At 30.4% G+C, this 24,582-nt stretch overlaps 1 protein-coding gene across 1 annotated transcript; it reads right to left on the bottom strand.

Annotated features, from left to right (window-relative positions):
• Positions 1–16,667: 16,667 nt before the first annotated feature.
• On the bottom strand, positions 16,668–20,032 carry LOC130802510 (tropinone reductase homolog At5g06060-like). Its single transcript, XM_057666525.1, has 5 exons — positions 19,920–20,032; positions 18,576–18,783; positions 17,566–17,782; positions 17,285–17,391; positions 16,668–16,868 (listed from the first exon to the last, which is right to left on the bottom strand). Exons 1-5 carry the CDS (start codon positions 20,030–20,032, stop codon positions 16,668–16,670), a joined length of 846 nt encoding a protein of 281 aa, XP_057522508.1.
• Positions 20,033–24,582: the final 4,550 nt, after the last annotated feature.

The raw sequence follows: 24,582 nt of genomic DNA, 5'->3' as shown, positions 1-24,582 counted from the left end.
GGTCTACAAATTGTTGAAGGGGCAGAAGCGGCAGACCAAGATCGCTATAGATGGATAGTGGGAAAGTTGATCTACTTATCGCACACGAGACCAGATATTGCCTACGCAGTAGGGATTGTAAGCAAGTTCATGCATCAACCTCAAGTGGAGCACATGGCAGCGGCCCTGAGGATCTGAGATACTTAAAGGGAACCAGTAATAAAGGAGTTTTCTACTTAAAGAATGATATTCTTGATCTTATTGGTTACACAGATGTAGATTGGGTTGGTGATCGGGACGACAGGAAGTCTACTTCAGGATACTTCACTTTTGTAGGGGGTAATCTAGTCACCTGGAAGAGTAAGAAACAGAAGGTGGTTGCCCTGTCCAGTGCTGAAGCAGAATTCAGAGGGATAGCAAAAGGAGTTACAGAGATTCTATGGATTAGGAAACTTCTAGGAGAGCTAGGCTTTCATCAGACACAGGCAAGCCTTCTATATTGTGATAACAAAGCAACAACAAGCATCTCCGAAAATCCAGTCCAACATGATCGAACGAAACATGTAGAGATCGATCGACACTTTATCAAGGAGAAACTAGAAAGCAAGGTCATCCGTCTTCCCTTCATCAGATCTAAAGACCACCTAGCCGACATTCTCACAAAAGCAGTTTCATCACAGGTCTTCAACAGCACTTTATGCTAGGCATCGGTGACCCCACGACCTAACTTGAGGGGGAGTATTGGAAAGCAGTAGTTTATACATTATACAGTTACATTAGGCAGTTTATGCAATAGGCAGTTATCTTTAGTCAGTTATTAGGCAGTTATCTTTAGTCAGTTACATTATACATGTATATACTGAATATGCTCCTATGTAATAAAAGTAAGAGAGAAAAACAGTATCTTTTCAAAACAAAAATTCCAGAAATCATCAAATCTTTATCCAATTCAAAATTTCTCCTTTTGCTATTGAGAAAATACCATCGCCATTTATTATTTTGCTTTCTGTGGTTTTTTTGTTGCTTGAAACTATGAACTTAAGTGCTTTCTGCCTTTTCTTCCAATTTTAGGGCATTCATTTTGGTATTTGTTCATTTTCTTATGCAAAAAATGTTAGGTATTTGTTGAAAAAAAAAACAGGTTTTTTTAAATTTTACTTGACTTTAGATTTTTTATGCCCATTTTAATTCCTTATTTTTTCGCCTTTAGGTTCTTCGTTTTTATGCAAGTTTTTATTTATTTATTTTTTTTATTTTTTGTTTATAACTGTATTAGATTTGTCTATACTTTACTTTACTTTCAATTGTTTCCTCTTATTTGTCAATTTAGGAATAATTTTTTTGCAGTAATTGTTTTGTTGCCTTGATTATATATTAGGAGTACAATCCAATGTATGTAGCAATTGTCAAAGCTGCTGGTGCAACTCCTAAGGTTGGAAGATGGACATTTCCTGCTTAGTGTGAGCTTGTTTAATCTTGTTTATTATTTAATTGAAGGCTTTTTTCTATGGAAATTTTCAAATAATGTTTACTTCTTTCGTCTTGGCCAACAATACCATAAGCATAATCCAAACAACTTGTTAAGCCTTTTCTGAAACACTTTGGTTTAATTGGAATATCGAAAGGGAATGGAGGGAAGATTCATGACTTCCTCTTCCCGTGCTCCTAAAATCTTGTATGTCTGCCTCATGAGGCTTTTTCATAATTTATGCTAGAGTAGACAACCAATTACCAAACATGTCTTATCTTTGAAGAATTATTGTGTGATTCTTGTTTTGGTACTATTGCAATCTAAAGTTAAAGTTTTTCCATTGATCTTTGCAGGATGTTGCATGGATAATTCTCATAACCTTTTCTCTGATACAGTTTCAAGCTGATTATCTCGTGGTTGTAGCAGCTGTGCGTTTATCTCGCAGCATCGCGAACATTGCTGGGTTAATCAAGTGTCGCATCATAGCTGAGTGAATTTTTTACATGGTTTTTAGTAGAATAGATATATTAAACTTTCAAAAAATGATAAATTTGGTTTTCTATATTATGGTGCATAAATTCGAGTACAACTTCTAGAATTTGTCTATAAATTAATGCATCTTTACTTACTACGTGGACATTACTCCCTTAGTCCCTTTTAATTTGCACGCAACTTCGTTTTTTTTTTTTTGCCAAATATTTGCACCCAATTTCTGTTTTAGCTTTTAAGGTGAAGATAAAATGGTCTACTTTACTTTTGTGATTCCATTTATTGCCAGCTCAGTGTTCTTCAACTTGTTAGTTGCTTTAGATTTGATGCTAATTCAGATTGTTAACTCAATTAAGTCAAAGCAAAAGAAATTAATCGGAAAAAAAATAAAATTTGAAACTTAGATGTGAAACTAATTTTTTTTTAAGATTTTCGCTTGCCGTAATTTATTTTTTAATTAGTTTCTTGGTCAGGACCTTTCTTTCCCTTTATGTAATAACTCATTACTAAGTGAATGCATAACTCAAAGTGCAGTAAAATTGTAGTGTGATATCGAATATTGTAATTGGCTTGCCTGCTCTGTAACACCCTGAGATTTTTATGACGTCATTATTTAATATTTTAATAACTTTTGAGATTTTATAATTATATTAAATTATTTTTGAATTAGTTTTAATAAATTTCTTTCATATTCAAATTTTTTATGTTAACATATTATTGTGATTGGTGTGACTTGAGTGCACATTTGATGAGGTGCATTCATGTGTGACCTTTGGGATGGAATCCCATGAATGTGTTAAGTTGGTGTATTAAGTTGATTATTGTGGTTTATGATGATGATTAAAGTATGGATTAATGAGGTAATGAAGTATGAGTTAATCAAGGGAGTTATGGGACTTAATGAAGAAGTGCAAAGGGTTAGTTCAAGATGCTCTACAATGTGAGGTCGAGCAACTACTGACAGAAGCCTTCTGAAGGGCCGCTCGACCAGCTCGCTCGATCGAGCGAGCTTCAGGATAGGTCGAGCGAGCAGACAGAATGCAGACAGACACTTCCTGTATCCCGCTCGACCAGGCCGCTCGACCGAGCGAGCCCCTGCTTTGGTCGAGCGATGTTTCTGATGCTCCTAAGATGCTGTTTTATGACTCTTCATGTACTTAGAGATGTTTCATTATCATTTAATCAGCTTTAATGCACTTAATGTTACTTAGTATGATCTCTTCTATAAATAGAGAGCTCTCATTCATCAAGAGGACATCCACAAATACACCCCAAGCCAAACACTAGCCTATATCTCTTCTCTATTGTAATTCTCCATATTTGAGAGTTCTTTGAACTCCTTTTGATAATATAAGAGATACTACACACCGGAGGACGTAGCCTTAGTTGGGTGAACCTCGTTAAATCTTTGTGTCGTTTTATTGCTTTATTTTCTCCTACAAACATTGATATCGTTGATAGCGTAATTTGTTTGTCACTAAAACTTCATACACTCGATCTTGGTAATATTGGAGTTTGAAACACATCGTTCGAACTCTAATACATCGTCATTTTCACATATATTTATATTAAATATATAGTTACGACTTCTAAAATAAAGAGGTTCGACTCAAAGTTATTATTTTATTAAAATGTGTGAGCACACGAAGGTGAGTTCTTTGTTCGGCCTCGCAAGAAGTTGAATCTAGGAAAATAAATAAATAAATAAGTAAATAAATAAAATATAAAGGATGAATTAGGGTTTAAGTGAGTATTACTCCATGACGCAGTAATCGGTCTCCCACAACACCACTGGTCTTCCCTCTCTCTTCCCTATGACGCAGCTGCTTCTTTCCCCTCCCAACAGCCACGGCAGTAGCAGCCTAGGGTGCTGCGTTTGCTGCGCGTACCGCCAGCCACGGTGACCGGTTTTGGGGTCCTCTCTCCAACCGGTTTGGTCTTGTGCCACCACCACCACAACCTTCACTTACCCCTTTCCCCTTTTTGCTAGTTTTAACTTTGTAAGCCATTTCCTCTTCTTCCATTTAATTCTTCTCGTTTTCAATTAAAAGTTTTATAAAGTTTATAAATGTGATGTTGATTTTTGTGTTAGTTTCATTGAATCTTTTTGTGGGTAAGAGTTTGATTGATGAATTGAACATATTTATGATTTAGGGTTTAAAGTGTGATTAGAAATTATGGGTTGTGTGTTGATTGTATATTAGTTTGGTTTAATCTTATCATGGGTAATAGAAATAGTGTTATCTTTGAACATGATATAATTAGAGTTTGATTTATAAATGAGATGATTAGTAGTGTGTGTTGTATGCTACTTTGGTGGTGTGGTGATTAATTGAATAACCTTAAGTTGTTTTAAGACTTGGTTGATTATGGTTGTGATAATTAGTAATGATTTTGATTGTAGTTGACTATAGTTATGGTTTTGGTTGTTAATTGGGAGTAATAGTTGCTAATTGTTGTGACTTGATGGTTGTGAATTGCAAGTACCCTTAGTAGGTCGTCATTAAAGTTATACATGCATAATTTTAGTAAAGCCAAGAGCATAATATCAACTTCTCGTCGAGGGTTACCAAAGTTACTCGTCATGTTGTTTTGATTATAGTTCTCTCTAGCTTGGAGAATGTAATAAATGATATCACGATTCGATAACTTTAAGATTTGCCTTGTCGTTATATTAATGTTATATTAAAAATTGTAATACTTAGTTGTGATTAGTTACTTTTTAGTAACGCGAACCAATATACTCAAAATTATTAGTTGATGAAAAGGAACGATTCACATATAATTTTACTTTTAAATGATGAAAAGACTTATGTTGTGATGTGTTAATGATTTTGACTTGTATTGAATGAGTTGTGTACGTGCTAGAGTAATCGAAAAAATCATGTTGAATAGGTGATAGTGGTTACTTTGGTATTTAGTTGGTATGACAAAGTAGTTAAGGGTATTATTAGTTGTATTCCTAATTTGTATAGGTTTCCAGTTCATAAGAGGAAAGTAGAACCTTAGTTGGGTGACTTTTGTAACTTTTGGTCGTGCAGTGACGCTTACAGGTACGTACACGTACTAACTAATCCTTATATGCAATTTGCTTTAGGACATTATTGTTTATTGTGATAATTTGCATTGTATCGAAACTGTGAGGTACTAGTGAATACACTTTAAATGAAGAGTTATCGACTATGAAATCCTTGCGCTTAGAATAGTTTAGAGAATGAGAGTGTTAGTAGAAGGCGAGAACTACCCCCTTTTTTATTTAAGAATTGGATTATGCCATACTTGGAGTTAGAATGATTCCTTTATAGGTGAATGTTATATTTTTTTTGAGTTGCTCAGTGGGTTTCGGCGTTCTGCTATCCCAGGGCACTCATTATTGTCGAAAACGGGAGTTATTCCCATTTGATAAAGTATTAGATTATGATTAGCTGGCGTGATTCAACTGGATTATGTTCGGTTGATTTAGTAGTCCCTTAGCTGAGATCCGACGAGAGCATACTTTTGTCATTGGGCGCCGGGTGGCCGATATGGCCCCTTGATAGAGGTGTTACCATGCGGGCCTTGCAAACCCCAATATGGTGGTGTCTTCACTGGATTAGTATCCCAGTATGTTAATTTTTCCCGAAGGTAAGACCCAAGAGGTCAGCTGGAGGGGGTATGAGCTCATGCTTTGCCATGGGCACCGGGTAGCGGATAACGCCCTTGGCCGTGTCACAATGCCTTGAGGTGGAGAAAAGACCCACTGATAGAATGTTACTCATTGATAGAAAGTTTATTCATTCATAAAAAGCTTACACATTGATAGAACGTTTACTCATTGATAGAAAATTTATTCAATGATAGAGTAGTTTATACTAGTTTATAAATTCGTGTGGTTTTAAAGAGTTAAGTCATTTTAAAATGCAAGCGTTGACATTGGAACCACGATCCATGCTTGGCATGTTGATTTGAGAAGCCGACGATGAATCATTCCGCCGTGGTGTGAGATTTTAAAGGCAATGATGCCCTAGATTAGTTTAACGTTTTTATTGTGCTAATTGTTCTACCACATGTTCGAGTTTTAGTAGAGATGCTGCCGAAATTTCCACTCACCTTTTCAAAGTCAATCTTTAACGTTTGTCTAAATTCTTTTCCGTTTCTTTTTATGTTACGCCCGAATTTCCTCTCGTCTTTCACGATTTTGGTTTCGTTTAAGAGGTTGAAAATTCAGGGGTGTTACATACACCTTGTAGAATAAGAGCTTTTTCAGATGCACTGATTTATTGTTGATGTTCATGTTTGAAGGATTAGTTAGAGCTGCTAACCCCGTTTTTGTGTTTTAAATCTAATCGTAACGTACAAGAATTGCTGAGTTTGTACTGATTGATATGTAACTTCCTTATTATATTCTCATTGTTTGGTGAATAAATGTAGTGTACTTCTTTGGGCACAAGATTCCCTTGATAAATTGTCAGAGTGTTTATTTGCAGCACGTCAGCTACTCATCTGCAAATTTAAATGATTAATACTTCGTTGTTTTCATTTTTCCAGGTCAAAGTATTTGCACAACCTCATTACTTAGAAAATTTTGTTCAAGACCGTTCAATGCCCTCACAGGTGATAAGATAAAAGGTGGGTTGAATGTTTCCTTTATCTTGTATGCAAATTGGCTTGATTTTTTCTTTTGTGTGGGAAATCCCAATAATACAATTAACATTCAATACAACATTCTTAGTAGACTTTATGTTTTAGGAATTGAGGTATTTGTAGTTTGACAGGAAAGTTCTATGGATGACTACGTCCTTCTCTGCAAAGATTGCCAAATTAGACTCAAATTCTAAGCCTTGTCTGTTTAAATTGACTTATTTTAACTTAGTTTCTAACCTTTTTTAGTATCTCTTTCCCTGTAAGTTTCAGCTGAATCTTGGAGCTCTATTAAACTATAATAGTGGCTTTCTTTGACTCCGAACCTATGAAGGTTATAAATAATAAATTCACTTCTATCTCTACTTTTCCCTCCTCTCTAGAGTTAAAAATATCTTAAGTGAAGATATCTTTGGGGATCAAACATTTATGAGTAATATTTAGGACAACTACTTAAGAGTCTTCTCACAAGGTCTATCTTTTAATATCTTGAACCTATCTGTGTGTCAAAATCATGAGGTTGTGTTATAGATTTTAACTGTTGAATGCTTGTATTTTTTTTTTGTGCGTAGTTGATTGATTTGGATGTGTGTGTCAAAAGGACTTGAAGGGAGAGGGATGGAAGGATGAAATAAATGGGATAAAAATAACATTTTTTTTCCTTGCATAAGATGAAATCTAATACATGGTAAAACTATTTTTTTTTATTTTGAAAATCAAAGTGAAAATAACATTAATTTCATTTCTTTTTTAAAAATAATCTTACCAAAGTTATTACTATTTTTTTAAAATTTTGAAAATCAATGTACCTCAAGCTATATTGATTTTCTTTAAAAACTCATTCATATTTGATGACTTTGATTACAGTTGCTGAGTTTTACTTGTCTATTTTCCTTGCAGATTCTTGCAGATTCATATAGTGTGAGCGTGCCAAGAAAATCTGAAATGAGCTATAAGATTTCTTGAGGTATATTGATTTTCATCCTCATTTGATTTTATATAGGTTTTCCATTCGTGAGTTTTTTAATTTTTGTTGTACTATGTGTTTAATTTTGTTGTGTTTTCAGAAATGTGTAAAATAGATGTTGAAATCGAATTATTTTTGCCACCTTCTTTGAGATGACTCTTTTTCATGGTAGCTATTTTTTTAAAAAAAATTTGCAATGCACGAGCAACTTATTATGAATCAAGTGATAATAGATCCTTCATTTAAAGATTCTGGTTACCCCTTATGGACTCAATTGATCATTTGATTGAATTATTGTTTGTTTCTTTATGATTTTAGTCTACAATATTTTATTAGTTTCTTTTTGGATAAGTGGTTTCATGTTATTTGCACATTAAATACTAAAATTGTGTGAATTAATCATTTTAGGTTGCTTATTTTTGGTGGCTATCTTACCATTGATTGTAACATTGTGATAGATAGTCATTAATTTGGCATTCATGCTACGAGTACGTAAATTAATGTTTTGCCTGGACATGTCGATTTTTTAGAATGTGACATAAATAAATTGTACAAGATTGAGCTAATTGGGGTAATGATTAATTAAGGAGTTGGACAAGCTAAAAAAGAAGGAAATAATGAGAAAAATGAGTGCATTTTGAGTATTTCACAATTTATATCTTTAATTTTAATATTCTCATTGACATACATTATCGATGTTTTTTTATGTACAATGGATAGCTTGATTTTAAAAACTAGAGAAAAATAATTGTCTTTTAGTAGATATAAAGCATATTTAATGATAAATTGATAATGCTTTTGTGGTAGTGCTATTTGATCAATGTGGTATTGAAAATGTAAGTAAATATTTATATGTTTATGGAAAAAAATCATAAGAAACTACCTAATCTATACCTTCTTTTTAAAACTACTTTATGTAAAAGTTTTTGTAAAAAATTACCTTATATAATACAAATCTTTGCAAAACACTACCTTTTAATGAATTTTAACAGTTGACTGTTAATTTTGAAATTTGACCATCACGTGACAGTCACATGACTCTTAAAAGAGACCTTCTTCTTCATTTGATGAAGCTTCTATGGCTGCAACTTCTGCAATGGAAGTCCACAAAGGAAAACTTTACGTCATAATGACGAACTAATCATTAATGTCAAGTTAAAGAACTTGATAATCATAATTATTCCCGTAAACAAAAGTCCAATCTAACAAATTTTAAATCTACTCTTTCTCGCTCCACTCAATTTATAACATGGCTGCAAATTTTAAATCTACTCTTTCTCGCTCCATTTTCCCTTCTTCATTTGATGAAGCTTCCATGGCTGCAAGTTCTGCTTCTAGATCTCCATTGAAGAAAATCCGCAGTCCTAAAAGACAACAAATCCCTACAGATTGGCAAAATTCATTAAACCCAGATTCAAATACTTTACAATATCCTAATCTGTTCATCATCATCATTTTTCCTCTCGGACTCAAATTCAATGCTTTACTCCAATATTGAAGCTGCTGCAATTATTGGCTTGAACCCATCGGAAAATATGGATTCTGATACGGGTATCCAATCCCATGCCCGGACCCAGGCCCGCTATAGCCTTGATCGAATGAAATCATTGTTTGTTGGTGTTGATTTTGAGGTATTAATTGAAGATTTGGAAGGGAAAATAGGATTGGGTTAGCTTGATTAGAGGAACCTTCAAATGCAAATGGAAATGTCAATTTTGAAGCAAGAAGCAGAACTTGCAGCCATGGAAGCTTCATCAAATGAAGAAGAAGGTCTCTTTTAAGAGTCACGTGATGGTCAAAGGCCAAAATTAACGGTCAACTGTTAAAATCCGTTAGAAAGATAGTGTTTTGCAAAGATTTGTATTATATAAGGTAGTTTTTTGCAAAAACTTTTACATAAGGTAGTTTTTTAAAAAGGTATATATTAGGTAGTTTCTTATAATTTTGCCTATCTTTATTACGTAGATTATACTTGTTGCATGCAAATGACATTTGTTGTCTTGAATCTTGATATGTGTCTTATCTTTGCAGCTCCTAGGCAATATTTAGTTTTGGAAATGCATAGTTGTAGCTCATTTTTGTTGTACAATCAATACTCTTTTTTTTACTTAAATCTCAACATTATGCCCTCTCTTTGTTTTAGCTTGAAGTAGTTCAATAATGATGCCAGGACATGCTTACAACTTACAAGAGTATGATTGTTTGCTTCTAGAGAGAGAACTTGTGCAACTCTTTGATTAAGTTATTTATACATAACAAAGTCCCTTTCTTTCCCACAAAACTATTAATCACAAGGTAACAGAGATAAGTTTTGCATGCTGTAAATAGAAAATACTAGAATTACATACCTCGCAAAAATGGACCCAAGTGGTAGTTCATTCAAACGATTAAAAACAACAATGACAAAGACTTAATTTGAGCACATGGGGTCGATTTCATGAACCATAAATGTTCGAAGGTAAGAGATTATTGGTAATAAATAATTGATAGGAGTTCCACCAAACTTTTCTTTCTTGCACACTTTATTTGTTAAAATGTGGTATAAACTGTTCATATTTTCATGACGAATAGTAAAATCACTGTTCCTCCTTTTTCCTTTCCCTTGTTCTGCTCAGTTCCATTTACTCGTCTTGATTTCTTCATTTATCAAATACCCTAAGACAAAAATCTTCCAGGCCACAATTGCTCTTTTCCCTCTCCCTCATTTCACTTCCGCCGTTCTAGCTTTCTTTAATCACGAAGGTTCTATAATTCAATTCCAGAAAATTTCCTATGGTTTAATTAAATGTAATCTTTGTGATGTGATAAAAGTATTTCATGCAATTTTAATTGTGTTTTTATTGTGGCATATGCAGATCAATGTCGCTAACCCTACCACAATAAAATCAGGTATTTTGGTTATCTTAAATTAGGTATTTGAAGCTATGATTACTAATCTCATTTGTTCATCATCATACTGCATTTGTTAGATTAATTTTTCTCTGGTTTTGTTTCAACTCCTTATTCAGTCAATGTATGTTGAGGATTTGAAACTATTTATATGAATGCATTATGCTTATTGGAATGTAAATCCAAATGCGTTCAAGGATTTCGAAGCACATTTGTATGTAAAATTTTCGGTAAGCACAATTTGTTAATTTTTATTAGTTTAGATTATTGCATCAATTTTCCCATATTTTGTGGGTTTGTTGGGTGATGATTTGAGGGGAATTTAGAGGTAGTAATGGTTTGGATGCAGAAAGGTGTTGCGGAGATGGTGGTTGGATACTCAGTCTTAACCTTCTTTGCAATATCACTTAGATAACACATGAAACATAAAATAAGCACATTGGGAAATTGTGATCTAAGTACGATTGGAACTGGAAGGGTGGCCTCCGCAACCCCCAATTTATGATATTTTGTGAAATTTGAAGTCTTTAAATGTTCTGCTTCAATTTGATTTTCTTCTACTTGGAACCCTAGATGTTATACTGTTGTTTGATATTCTTTTAACATGTCACAAGGGCAATTCTTTTCTTTAGTTGCTTGAAAGATTCATAACATCTCAGGGTTTCTAACATTCTGTGTTTGTAGCATTGACTATTTGGATTCCACGTACAACACCCTTCTGATTGTCATTAGTGAATGTGTAATGGTAACTAATTCATATGTGGTTTTGACTTTTGAGTACTAAGTTTAATTGTTTCTTTAGTGATATTTATATGTATAATTTTCAGTAAGCACGAATTGTTAGTTTCAATTCATGCTAATTTTCGTAAACTAATAATAGTCTAATTATATGTTATAATTGAGAACTGAGTCTTTTTAGATAAGATCATAAGTTTGATTTGGTCACTCCTTCTTGCCTTCATATTCCCTCTGCTTGACTATACTAAAAATATATACTTGTCTACAAAGCATAGCGGAAAATTTATAGAAGTCTGAGATGAATCCAACCTAACCTGTAGGTCGATAGCCGCAATAAACCAATATCAGAGTATTTAAAACTTTTTACATAATTAAGTGAATATTATTTACAAAACATTATAAAATTATTACAATTAAATTTACAAATATCTAATTTACATTTGTATTTCAAAAAGAAGTTCTCGCTTCGCACATAACATACAATACAAGTAGGCATCGTCTCCACATCAGAGCTAACCTGAAAATGGATCTATCCCCCATAAGAGATAGGCCCCATCAAAGACCGTCAACAATTGAATTGTTGAGAAATCCAACAAACTATTACATTTATATACAAGTCATTAACAAACATCTCCAATCAAATTCCTTGTTCAATTGGTAACTATTTATAAACATTATTTTATCCAAATCCAAACTCTTTTAAAAAACCGTATGGTATCGACAGAAATACGGCTATGAACCTTTAGTTCATAATGAATCAAAATACGGCTATAACTTTACAAGTTAATAGCGAAATCAAAATACGGCTATTACTTTGTCAATAGCGAAACAATACGGCAAATGGAACATATGCTTTCATTGCGAAACAAACAAAACTTTATATACCAAACATATTTATTCAAAACTCATTAAAAACAATAATGTAACAACAGTTTAAAACGTGGGAATATATGGACCGTCAAGAAGTAGGCTTGATCAAAATTCTGAGAACACGGGTGATCATCATCATCGAAAATACGGTTCTTGCAAGAACGGGAACGGAGGCTCAAGACTGATCCGAATAACCATTACCTATCATCAAACTATAGGATTTCACAATAATCTGGATATAAATATCCGTTGTCAATTTCCAAAAACGGATATTTTTCAATGTCGAATATTTTATTATAAAACAAAACAAGAATTCACTTGATTTTCTTTGAAATCAACAATCATTACTTAAAACATAAATCAATTCATCATCAACCATCAACATATAAGAACTTGAGTTACTATCAATGGAGTTTAACTAATTTTACACCAATCTCAAATCCCAATATCCAACTTATATCTTATCCATATAATATAAACTAATCAAATACCCAATTGATACTTATGTTCCCAAATTTGATACTTGAACAACACCCATAATAATCAATTAAGAACCATAACTCAACAATACCAATTAATAAAAAAAGAATAATAATAACCCTAAATTGATCCCAAATACCCAATAAATAACCTTAAACATTTGATTAAAAGAATACCCAATTTATTTCATAGATTTTAATCCCACTTTATAAATCCCGTATTGGTATCATTTCAGGACACCTGTTAGTATTTTGGTTATAACTTTCTCATACGAACTCGTATAGAGGCGATTCAAGTGGCTACACGACCATGATTCAGAGTTCTACAATTCTTATGCAGACACTAAAACCCAGAAACAATCAGAACTAACCCGAACATGGAAAAACAGAAAGCTTATTGTGGATTTTCATGATAGCCTGTTAGTATTTTGGACATAACTCCCTCATACAAATTCATTTTGGGGCGATTCAAGTGCCCACGCGACCGCTACTCGGAGCTCTACAAATCTTATGAAGACACAGAACTCAAAAACAATCACAACTGACCCGAAAATGGCCAAAACAGAACGCTTAGTTTCTGAACAGAAATTTCAATATCCAAAATACTAAATTTTATACTAGAAACCAAATAACCCAATCAACCAATACTAATCAATACTAAAAAGAACCCAATTACTAATTGAATTCATATACTCATCTTAAATTTAAGTTGATACTTAAATTTGAATCAAAGACCCAAATTGAATCCACAAATACTAAACTACTTTAAAACAATCAATTAATACTTAAATAGAATAGTTTGTAGGTTACCTCAATCACCATTGAAGAATACACATGCAAGCTTTAAAAGATATGGATGAACTAGCTAACTTCAACAGAATCTTTAATCACCATTGAAGAATCCTCCAACTTTCAATCATAAACTTTAATTTGAGTCACAAAATTCCCAATTTGATCTTAGTAGATGAATCCTAATTCTCGTTTCTTTAATAAACACATATTTCACACTTGAATTGATATAAACCTCAACTTTTTGTTTACCCAATTTCATGAATATTACTATCAATCTTAAATCAAAACTCTAATTCGAACCCTTACTTATACCAATAACCCATAAAGACTTAATCTTTTAATTCAATACTTAGTTTTGATTTTTGATATCATAATAATAAAGATTCAAAAGTTTTAGAATGAAGATGGAATGGAAAGAAATAAAGTAGATAATGAACATTTTAAGTTTATTTGATATTAAAATGATGTGGCTTTATGATAAAGGTTTAGGAAGATAAGTTTGATGAGGAAGGAATTCATCCTCATGATATGTATCATGAATAAGGAGATTAGTGGCATACTATTTCTCATCAACTAATGACACATATATGAGTTATGTGTCTCACACAGCATTAATTCATCCATTTATATTATACCCAATTTTCATCGTATAACTTATTTTAATCCCAAATCTAATACAACTGATATCCAAAGGTAATAGAAAAATTTAATCAGTCCGAATAAATTATCGTATTTAAGATTCAATAATTCCAATCATACTTAATTAATTACAATTAATTAAGCGGCTAATTTAAGGCTATTTCAGCATGTTTCTTTTGTGTTTATTGCTTGTTTAGTGGTTGTTTAGTGTTCTTTGTCTCTTGTTTAACCAAAACAAGTGTTTTATCATTGTTCTTGTTACTCATCCAGAATGCTATGAAAGTAAGATTGGAAGCTTTTCAAGTTTTTCTCATTTTTCTTATAATTACTTATACACTTTCTCAACTATATTTACCTTCATTTACATAGTTGTATGACTACATTGGTCTTCTTTTTTCTTTTTTCTAATTTTTTGTAGATCAATGACCATGTCTATTATTATTATTATTATGATGGTGCACTCTATGTTAATTGTATAATATTATGATTATGGAAAAAACAAATATCAAGTTGTTATATTTGTTGCTACCAAGTGATCTTTCCTTTCAAATTTACTTTTTAAAAAATTTATTTCAATGTTGATTTTCATGTGAGGTAGTTTTCCTTATTTGTATTTGAGTAATTCTCTAAATACTTGTGGTTTATTGTGGATTTGTTTATTTTTGTCAGATGATGAGTGGAATAATTGACGAGAGAAAGCAATCAGAACAATGTTTGGATTCTAGGAAGGATGTGATGATATCAAGAACATTATCGTTTGATTTTTCTGCAGACTCTTCATCAGAATGCTATTGTGTGGTGAGTGGCCAAGGAACCATGAAAGTGCAAGAGAAATCAAAATAATAGTGGTGTAATTACTGATAGCCAGCTGCTACATGATTAAGAAGGCGGAGTTGAAATTATTATTCATCTTAATAATTAAGTGGTTTTCAATAAAACCCAAGTACGGTTTTAGTAGTCTTTTATTGTTTTTGATTTGGGTTAGTTTTAATTTTTAAGTGTTGAAGTTGTCTTTGTTTTTCATTTAAATTATTTTAATATATTAATATTTTGATTTTAGTAATGTTTTTTATTAGGTTCAATTCAATCTTATCATTTGAAGTTTTTGTTTTGAATTGGACTTTGTATATGATGTTTGTATTTAGAAAGAGGGATGAATTGATTGTTGCCAATACTAAAATTTTATTGGGGATGGATTTGTTTTGAATAATAATTTGTAATTTTGTTAGTTTTGTATTTTCTATTGAACAATAGCTACACAACAACGATAACAATGTCAAAACCCTTAATCTCAAAAGGTTGGGCTCGACTAATTCTTGTTTTTAAGGAACTGATTAAGTTTTATCGGGCTTGCTTTCATCACCCTATCCCTCATTCTCATCCTTTATTTGTGTTTGAGAGCGATATTGAGCAACGAAACTCACAAGAAAAGTTTTCTAATTAACGAACTATACTAATTATGTCAAATTTTAGTTCAGGATACTGCAAACTAAGCTTTCTAAAATCATCATCTACAAACTATACTAGTTTAAGCTTGCATCAATACTTTTCACATTGGGAAATTTCAAATGGTAACCTTAAGTTTTTGATTTTTCTATGTGGTAGACAAACATTTTTTTTAATCCACATGGTGACTCCGAGCTTCTAACTTTAGTCAAAATGTTAACGGCCCGTTTGGTTGATGGTAATGAAGTAATGGGAATGAAATGTTGTAATGGCAATAGTAATGAAGGAATGGATATGAGAATTGGTAATGAAGATTCTTTTGTTTGGTGTGCATGACTAAAGAATGGTAATGGAAGATAATATTCCATTGATTGCATTTGGTTGTTAGTAATAAAAAATGGTAATGACTCTTAGTTTCATTATTGTATATTTGTATCTAAAAGCATTATTGTATCTAAATTATTCTATCTAATGATTCTTTTTTTAATAATAATATTTTTTTAGATAATTATATACATTACCTTTTTTTTTCATTATTTTTTTTCTTCAGCTCGAAACAACATTACCTTATTTTATTACCACAATAATACTTCATTAACACTACCGCCTAATACCAGGTTGTTTGATGGTAATAAAAATGGCCCTTTTTGGTGATTTCATTACCTTATTTTATTACCATCCATTACCATTGAAGGCATCCAAACAACCAAATTTTTCATTATTTAATTTTATTACCATTACCGCCCTCTAATACCATGTATCAAACGGGCCGTTAAGTTTTTTGTTAAATTAAGTATTTATTTCGACCAAATTTTTGAATATTTACGCCTTAAGGGGGTAATCACGGCTTTTGCTCTTATGGAAAAAAGGTCGTTATTAACGTACATTTAACAAAAATCTTAACTTTTTGCGTACCAAGTCGAAAAGATAGAAGCTTAGGGTGTTACCACGCGGATTTCAATAGACATACGTAACTAAATATTATAGGACATTCTTAACACAAGGATTATATTATTACAATTCTTCCATTTAAAAATCATTATAAATTATAATTCTTTAAGACTAGAAAGACAATCAATATAATATTGAATACAAAAATCCTTTCTTTACAAGAAAAGATCTCTTATTTTGCACAAATGAAATTAACTTCAATTAAAAGTTTACAAATAAATGAAACAACTACTATTCCATTCCTTTGAATTTGCCCTTTCTAATTATTTTTTATTAGAGTTTTTTTAAGTTAAATGAGGCAAACTCAAAGAGATAAAGAAAATATATATTTTTTATACTAGACTTCTTCATTGGAAAAACTTGGCAAGAAACCATAAACACTCATTCCTCCATCAACAAAAATAGTTTGGCCGGTTATATAAGAAGATGCCGGCATGCAAAGAAATGCCACTATTGATGACACCTCTTGGGACTCTCCTACACGTCCAAGTGCTGTTCGAGCTTCGATACCCTCAACAAACTTCTTGTTTGTGAAAAACTGTCAAATTATTTTATTTGAAAAAATTATCAACACGAGATTTATAACTAAATAGATATTAAAATTTTAAATATTAATAATTACATAGACCTATTAATCCATCAATTTATCAGAATGCTTTTTCAAGATAAAATTACATTCTTTCTAATTTATCTGTATTTGAAATAGTATATTAAGATAATTATATTAGAACTATTGTCAAGAAACCAACTCAATCAAAAGTTTAAGCTAATGATTGAAGCCTTATGATATGTTATATACTCTAACACGCTCCTTCACACGAGAGCCCATTGGGCTAGAAGTGGATGAGCACTAAGTGCTGAATATCATGTTAAGGAATCAATTCAACCAAAAGCTTAAGCTAATAATTGACGTCCCAGGATATGTTATATACTCTAAAAATTATATATGATTACCTCTTGAGCCATTGGAGTCTTGATGAAGCCCGGAGCAACAACATTACTCCTGATATTGTCTTTGGCCCATTCACATGCTAGAATTTTGGCTAGTTGATTCATTGCTCCTGAAAATATTTTAATTATATAAGCAATATAATTTGAGTTATTATAACCATTCCTCGGTTAAAGAACCTCAAGATAAAAAGTTTATATGTTAATATCTGTATTAATTGGCTATTCTGAGTTTTTTTTATTGGTATATATTAGGGCATAGTTAATATAGAGTAGGGTTATAGTACCTTTTGCAGATCCATAAATGGAACCAGCATTAACAGCAAAGAAACTCGCAATAGATGAAATGAAAATGATGTTGCCTGCTTCTGACTTCTTTAACATTGGATACGCAAGTTGAGAAAGATGGTAAGCCGACTCAAAGCAGTATGACATTACATGTGTGAAATCATCCTCTGTGTAATCACACGTATCTTTGTAGATCGAACCACCAATATTATTTACCTATAATTCATAATTATATATTCATATTGTTAATAAAAGTATGCTATATTTCTTTGAATCGTTTTAGCAAATATCAATATCTATAGTCTCAACCATATTTACAGTTCATTAGGTCCACGTAGAAAATTAAATAATCTAATGAGAATTTTTGTATGTTAGAGTATAAAAAATTTATAATAGGGCTTTAATTATCAGCTTAAATTTTTGGTTAATTGGTTACATGACGTGGTATCAGAAGCCAACCTGACAAAAATATCGGTTTGTTTGTTTTGAAAACCTTGACAACGTGGCTAATGCAATATGATGCAGTCATGTCAAGGAACCAACTCAACTAAAAACTTAAGCTGATGGTTAAAGCCCTAAGATACGCAAAGGCGCTGAATATTCCACTTTAAATGAGGGGTGGTTGAGATTCGAACCCGTGACCTCTTATTATGTTGGCTTCTGGTACCATATTAAAAAACCATCTCAACTAAAAAGCTTAAATTGATGATTGAAGCCCCGAGATATGTTATATACTCTAATAGTTTTTACACTATGTTCACAACCATATCTAGAGTTCATTAGGTTAACTTACAAAGTAAATTCTCATAAGAACTTCTTTATATTAGCTTATTATCATGAGTTTTTAACCATCAACTTAAGTTTTAATTTAATTAAATTGGTTTCTTGACACTATTAATACCAAATCAGATAAAGAGGACACATGTTCAAATCTCGGTATCTTAAGTTAATTAATTAGTTTAGAATTGATTGTAAAATTAACGAGTGAACGATACATAGATGGACTTACAAGTATATCCAATCTTCCATGAAAGATAGAATCGACGGTCTTCATTAAGCTATCTCTTTGGGGGCGAGAAGTACAGTCGCAAATTGAACCACTCACTATAAAACCCTTAGTTTTCCAATCAAGCAAACATCCATCAAGTTCATCTTGGTTACGAGCACACGTATGAACACGACTTCCTAGTCTTGCTAGTTCTTCTACAATTGCATGTCTGCACACGTACATTATTTGGTCAGCAATATTAGAAAGTGTCGGTTTTTATTTTTGTCTGATAGTTATATATGTTTTAAGATTGCTACTAATAGTAATATTATATTTATAATAAGTCACTTTCAAATAACAATTTCAAAAAGAAAAAAAAAATTTCACGACCAGAATTAGTGCTAATCTTCTAAAGTTTTTTAATAAAAAAAATCATCTTTGTTAATGAATTGCTTATTATAAAGATTGTTAGATTGTAATATTGCATGCTTAATTATTGTCTATGCATTGTTAAATCTTGTGTAAATTCAGGTTGTTTGGTACGTTAATGTTTTGTTTAAAAAAATAAGAAAATAATGATTAGTATTTACGTTACTTTCAGAGTAATTGTTTATCCTTATTTATTACTTTTTTAAATTGTATAAAATTAATTATCATTTGCTTCAAAATAAGTTATTCCTCTATTATCCTGATACCAAATAAATAGTATCCCTATCATTTGCTCCCTCCGTTCTTTTAAGTTTTTTCATTTTGGGTTTTTCACACATATTAAAAAAAAGAATCTTTGGTTGTAGTGGGTATCATTTTAATTAAATAGTAATATGAAGTAATGATTGTATTAAAAGTATGAGAGAGTAAATAATTATAAATAAAAGAAAAGGGGTATATTAAAACAAAAGTGGGGTTTTAAGGGGTAAAAGTGAAATAAAACTTTCTAAAAATAGAAAGTATTTTAAAGTGGGAGAACTTATAAAACTACCTGTTATAGTAAGGTGGAAGAACTTAAAAAAACGGAGGGAGCATATTCTTTAACTAGTATCATTCCATTACATGTGCAAGTATTATACTAAACGATCCTTTAATGTATTTACTAATTAGCCTCACTCTTAACACACTATTTTAGAAAGTTCCTATTTAACATACAAAAGAGAATTAAACACTCAAATTAAAATAAACTTAGTTGGCAATCTTTTATAAGAAATTTGATAAAATAATAAGCATAAAATACTCCTTTATCGGACTTTATTTCCTATATTTTAATGTATGAAAATTTTTTCACTTATTTAAGAAAAATTAAAGAGATAAAAAGATTATACGTCAGAAATATGAAAAAAAGAATGCATATGAAATAGAAAATAATAATACCCAATTCCTTTGGTACCACCAGTAACAAGGGCATTTGTCCCTTGGAGTGACCAACGTTGATCATTGTTTTCAATACCATTTTGATTTTGATTTTGATTTTGATTGCTGGCCATTGTTTTCCTTTCTTTGTTTAATTTAACTCAAATTCTTTTTAATAAAAACTCTCTCTTTTAATTAATAGGAGAATAGGTGATCACTGGTATTCTACAAGATATCAATCGAATGCCTATTTATAATATGGACATGTGTTTGTATGTTTTTGACTTTTTACTTTTTGCGCAAAAAGATTTTGACACCCTTTTAAAAAATTTACATTTTTATTTTAAAATAAAATAAATATCCAATAAATAAATGTTACCATGCTCTCGATCCCATTGCTCCACGCATATCACCCCAAATGGTGTTATAGGTATTCAAATTGTCTTGGATAAGATTAAATGTGAGAGAAAATGTGCATATAAGAATTATAAAAGTGATAAAATATTACTCAAAATAAAAATGTAGTATATGTACAAAGTTGATATTAATTTCAATTAAATTTGAATATAATTTTTATTTTTTTCTAAGTAATATGAGTTATTGGTCTTTATTTTTATATAAAGTAGTTCAAATATCAACATTAAAAACCAAAAGGAAAATTATTTTATTCATTACACCTTAAATTTTTAGCGGTCTTTTTATCATTCGCTATAGGGGTCATAAATAAACGAAACGGTTATATCAGAAGGGTAATATAATCGAAAATATCCATTTTTTTAACGGCACCTAGTAATATTGACCATATTATAATAATATTATTTACAATAACTAGTATTGACCATATTATAATAATATTATTTACAATAACTAGTATTGACCATGTTATTCCTTCTATTATTTTTCACTATTTTTTTATTCGGTTTGGTATTATTTATTCGGCTTCGCTATAGAAGTAATCAAGTAAATGATAAACTCACCAATATATATATAATTCATGTTTAACATTAGTATGTAAAAATAAAATTGATTGAGTCAATAATAGATTAATTTTACTTTCTATATTCTTTTATCAAAGACTTTGAGATTTCTTTGATTGAAATGTGAATGATGCTAAATATGAATATAAATATCAACCTAAAACAATACCACACACCAAAAGAGAAAGAATGTGAATAATATTGTAGGAGTGAATCATTTTTATACTTGTTCCGTTCCAAAGTAGTTGCAACATTAGAAAAATGACACTATTATTCATCACTTTTAATTTGTAATTAGTTTATAATTTATAAGTTAAAACATAGTCAAGTGAAATCTTGTTTGATTCGTCTCATATAAAGATTATTAATATCAAATTTTTATAATATTTTATAATACATAATGAAAAATATTAAAAATTAAATTAATGCATTGAACTGCGTGAAAAAGTAAAAAAGGAAGTATATTAATTCTTAATCAATCTCAGGATATTATATTGAAAAAAATATTATTTATATTATCGATATAAGGCTGTTTGTAATGTTTTTTCAATATTAATATTATCCAATATTCGATACATGTACTAGAAATGTTTAAAATAGTTTTTATAATCTACTATAGATTTCAAAATTTGCATATACATCTTGTTAAAATAGGAAAAATAGTACTCCCAGGCCCCAGCTAATCCCTCCAATTTAGAGTTATGTCTCATTTGTTTTTTAGATACTATTTATATTTCATTTTTAATTTATATTTAATTTTTAATCTATAAGTTTAAATATAGTTAAGTGAATTTTGTTTGATTCTCTTAATATGAAAGTCATTAATATCAATTTTATAATTTTTAAGTACATATAATTAGAGATATTATAAATTAAATTAGCGTATTTTCGAACATGCGAAAATAAAATAAAACATAAACACTGAATTGAAAAGAGTACATAACCCATCAAAAGAAGATGGCTAAAAATTTTCATATTATTATTATATTATTATTACAGTGAGGCTATTTGTTGTGTGACAGCGGAAGCAAGTTCGATAAACAATAATAAAACAATAAGAAATTCAATGCAAACAATAAGAAAATGACACAAGAGATTTAACATGGTTCACTATCAATGTGATAGCTATGTCCACCGGCACCGAGATCAAATATTTTCACTATGATCGTAAAGAATTTACAAGATGAATCTCAATCACACTCACAAACTAATGGCTCTTTTGTGATCTCTCTCAATTTGTGAATTATCATACATTAATCCTAAAATGGGAGTTTATATACTAATGCCAATAAAAGGAAGTTATTACATAATAAACACAAAGTAACCGTCCCAAAAGACACCTCCCGTGAAAAGAAATCACCATTTCGCGAGCCGCGAAATGGAGAAAGAACGCACTCCGCGCCCCGTGGACTGAGGCAGCAGCTTCTCCGTGCCCCGCGGACTTCCTCTTTGACCCATAATTATTTTCTTTAATAATGCTTACTAGTTTGAGTCACCATTAACAACACTATTAGGTGAGGGAATCGAAAATCTTTAGGAGTTAAAATATGATATCAACAATTTTATTATATTGACAGGATGACCAACAGGAACCTAACTTCAGTTTAGATGTTGGTACTTAAAGAAAAGTACTTCCTCCATTCAGTTTGATTTTTCAACATTATTAACTGATCACTTTATTCTTAATCCATAAGATAATACATAGTCAAGTGTGATTTGTTTCATCTCAACGCAAGAATATTTAATATCAATTTTTTTAATTTTTATTTATCCACAGTTATATATATTAAGGCTTTAATATCTTGGCAAACGTGTCCAAACCAAATAAGACAAATTCACTTAAACAAATGGAGTATTATATTTACTATAGGAAGTGTACTCACTCAAATTCAATCCATTAGTCCCATTTATTTTTTGTTACTATTCATTTACTCCTATCTCTTTTAATTTGTATTTTATTCTTAATCTATATGTTAAAATATAGTCAAGTAGGATTTTGTTTCATTCGTCTCAATATAAGGATGATTAATATCAATTTTTTATAATTTTTAATAAAAAACAATTAGAGATATAACGGGTTAAAATATTGTCTCAATCTGTAAAAAAACTAAATAGGACTAATTGATTAAATAAGAGTCAATATTAGTTTTTTGTTTATTGCTCTTGAGAATTGGGAGTAATTTAAAGGGCGATTCAAAGTTTGCGTTCATTTATATTTAGAATCGAATGTACTTCCTAGGAATTTGCTAGTTACTCCTTTTGTCGTGAAAAGCTTTGAACGCTTTTTTAAAAAAAACTCCGTTTAATTAAATTTATCTAATTTTAATTTTTATCTTATCTTGTATTTTTTTTAAGTTTTATCTAAATATATAAATTATATTCTTATTTTTTTTTATCTACACCAGTTCTCTTACCACTCTACAATAATCAATTTTTGTTTCATCTTTTTTCAATTCTCCATCAAATTTTTATGGAACAATAATAATGGGACTATTTTTGAAATATTATTTCTACTTGAGTTAGTTGCTAGACATACATTGAAATTACTTCTTCATTTAAACCATTTATCCTATTTATAAATGGCTCAAAGATTAAGAATTTGGATTATTTCAAAAAAAATATATAGAAAATAAGAGTGATGTTGCATGCTCAGAAATAGAAATTGAACAAAACGAGCGGAACAACCTAAAGAGAAAATGTAACAAATTGAGAGAGATAGAGAGAGTACTATACGTGAATAGATATTGTTTTATTTTTTATGTAAGAAAAATTATAATCAAGTAAAATTTGTTTAATTTGTGTCGGTGCCTATTTGTAAAATATGTTTTTTATATTTTCAATCGTGCCAAATACTTAAACATTTTGAAAACAAAATGTATAGCAATTAATTTGAGCTGAAGAATAAACAATGAAATACAACAAATTGATTGAAACGAACCTATTGTATTGCAAAGTCTAAATTGGATTGATTTCATAAATATCTTATGTTTGTCGATTAATTACTTTTTCTGTCCTTTTTATTTTATATTTATTGCAATATGATAAAATTTAGTGAAAGGAGAAATTTAGTGAATTACATAAAAAAATAATAAATGATAAAAATAAATAGTTAAATTTAAGAAAGATAATAAATTTACAAATAAAATCAAAAAGTAACTAATTAAAAAAAATATAAAACTAATAAGACAAATTAAAATAAAAATAATGTACAAAGTTAGCAAGACTGAATTAAGGAATATTATAAATACTCCTATGTTGGACTACGTTTTCCTAGATTCGTTCTTGACTGAGATTATTTATATAGAATTTTGAAAATTTGTTAAGTTCAACAAATACTTCCTTCGTTTCACAATATGGCAATTTTATATTACTTGTTACATTTTCGTTTTTAGTAATAAAACAATTATTTAAAGTTCTACCTACCCTTATTTTTATCCTACTCTATACTCTATATTCTATAATAAAATACTATACTATAAAGTAACCTAATAACCTATTTTTCCTTTTTCTTTTTCAATTAACAATAATAAAATATTATACTCTATAAAGTAAACAATCAGCTACAGTGTAGGTCAATCACTTTTCTTAATTCCCGTGGCCATACAAATATAGCAACAATATCAGAACGGAAGAAGTAGTATAATAATAATATCAGTATTATGAACCAAGTCAGTAGTCCATACGAGGTTTCTTGACGTAGCTTAAAT

Source organism: Amaranthus tricolor, chromosome 16, assembly GCF_026212465.1.
Source record: "Amaranthus tricolor cultivar Red isolate AtriRed21 chromosome 16, ASM2621246v1, whole genome shotgun sequence".
Classification (NCBI taxonomy): Eukaryota; Viridiplantae; Streptophyta; class Magnoliopsida; order Caryophyllales; family Amaranthaceae; genus Amaranthus; species Amaranthus tricolor.
The sequence above is the reverse complement of the archived record's forward strand: the minus strand, read 5'-3'. Positions and strand labels throughout refer to the sequence as shown.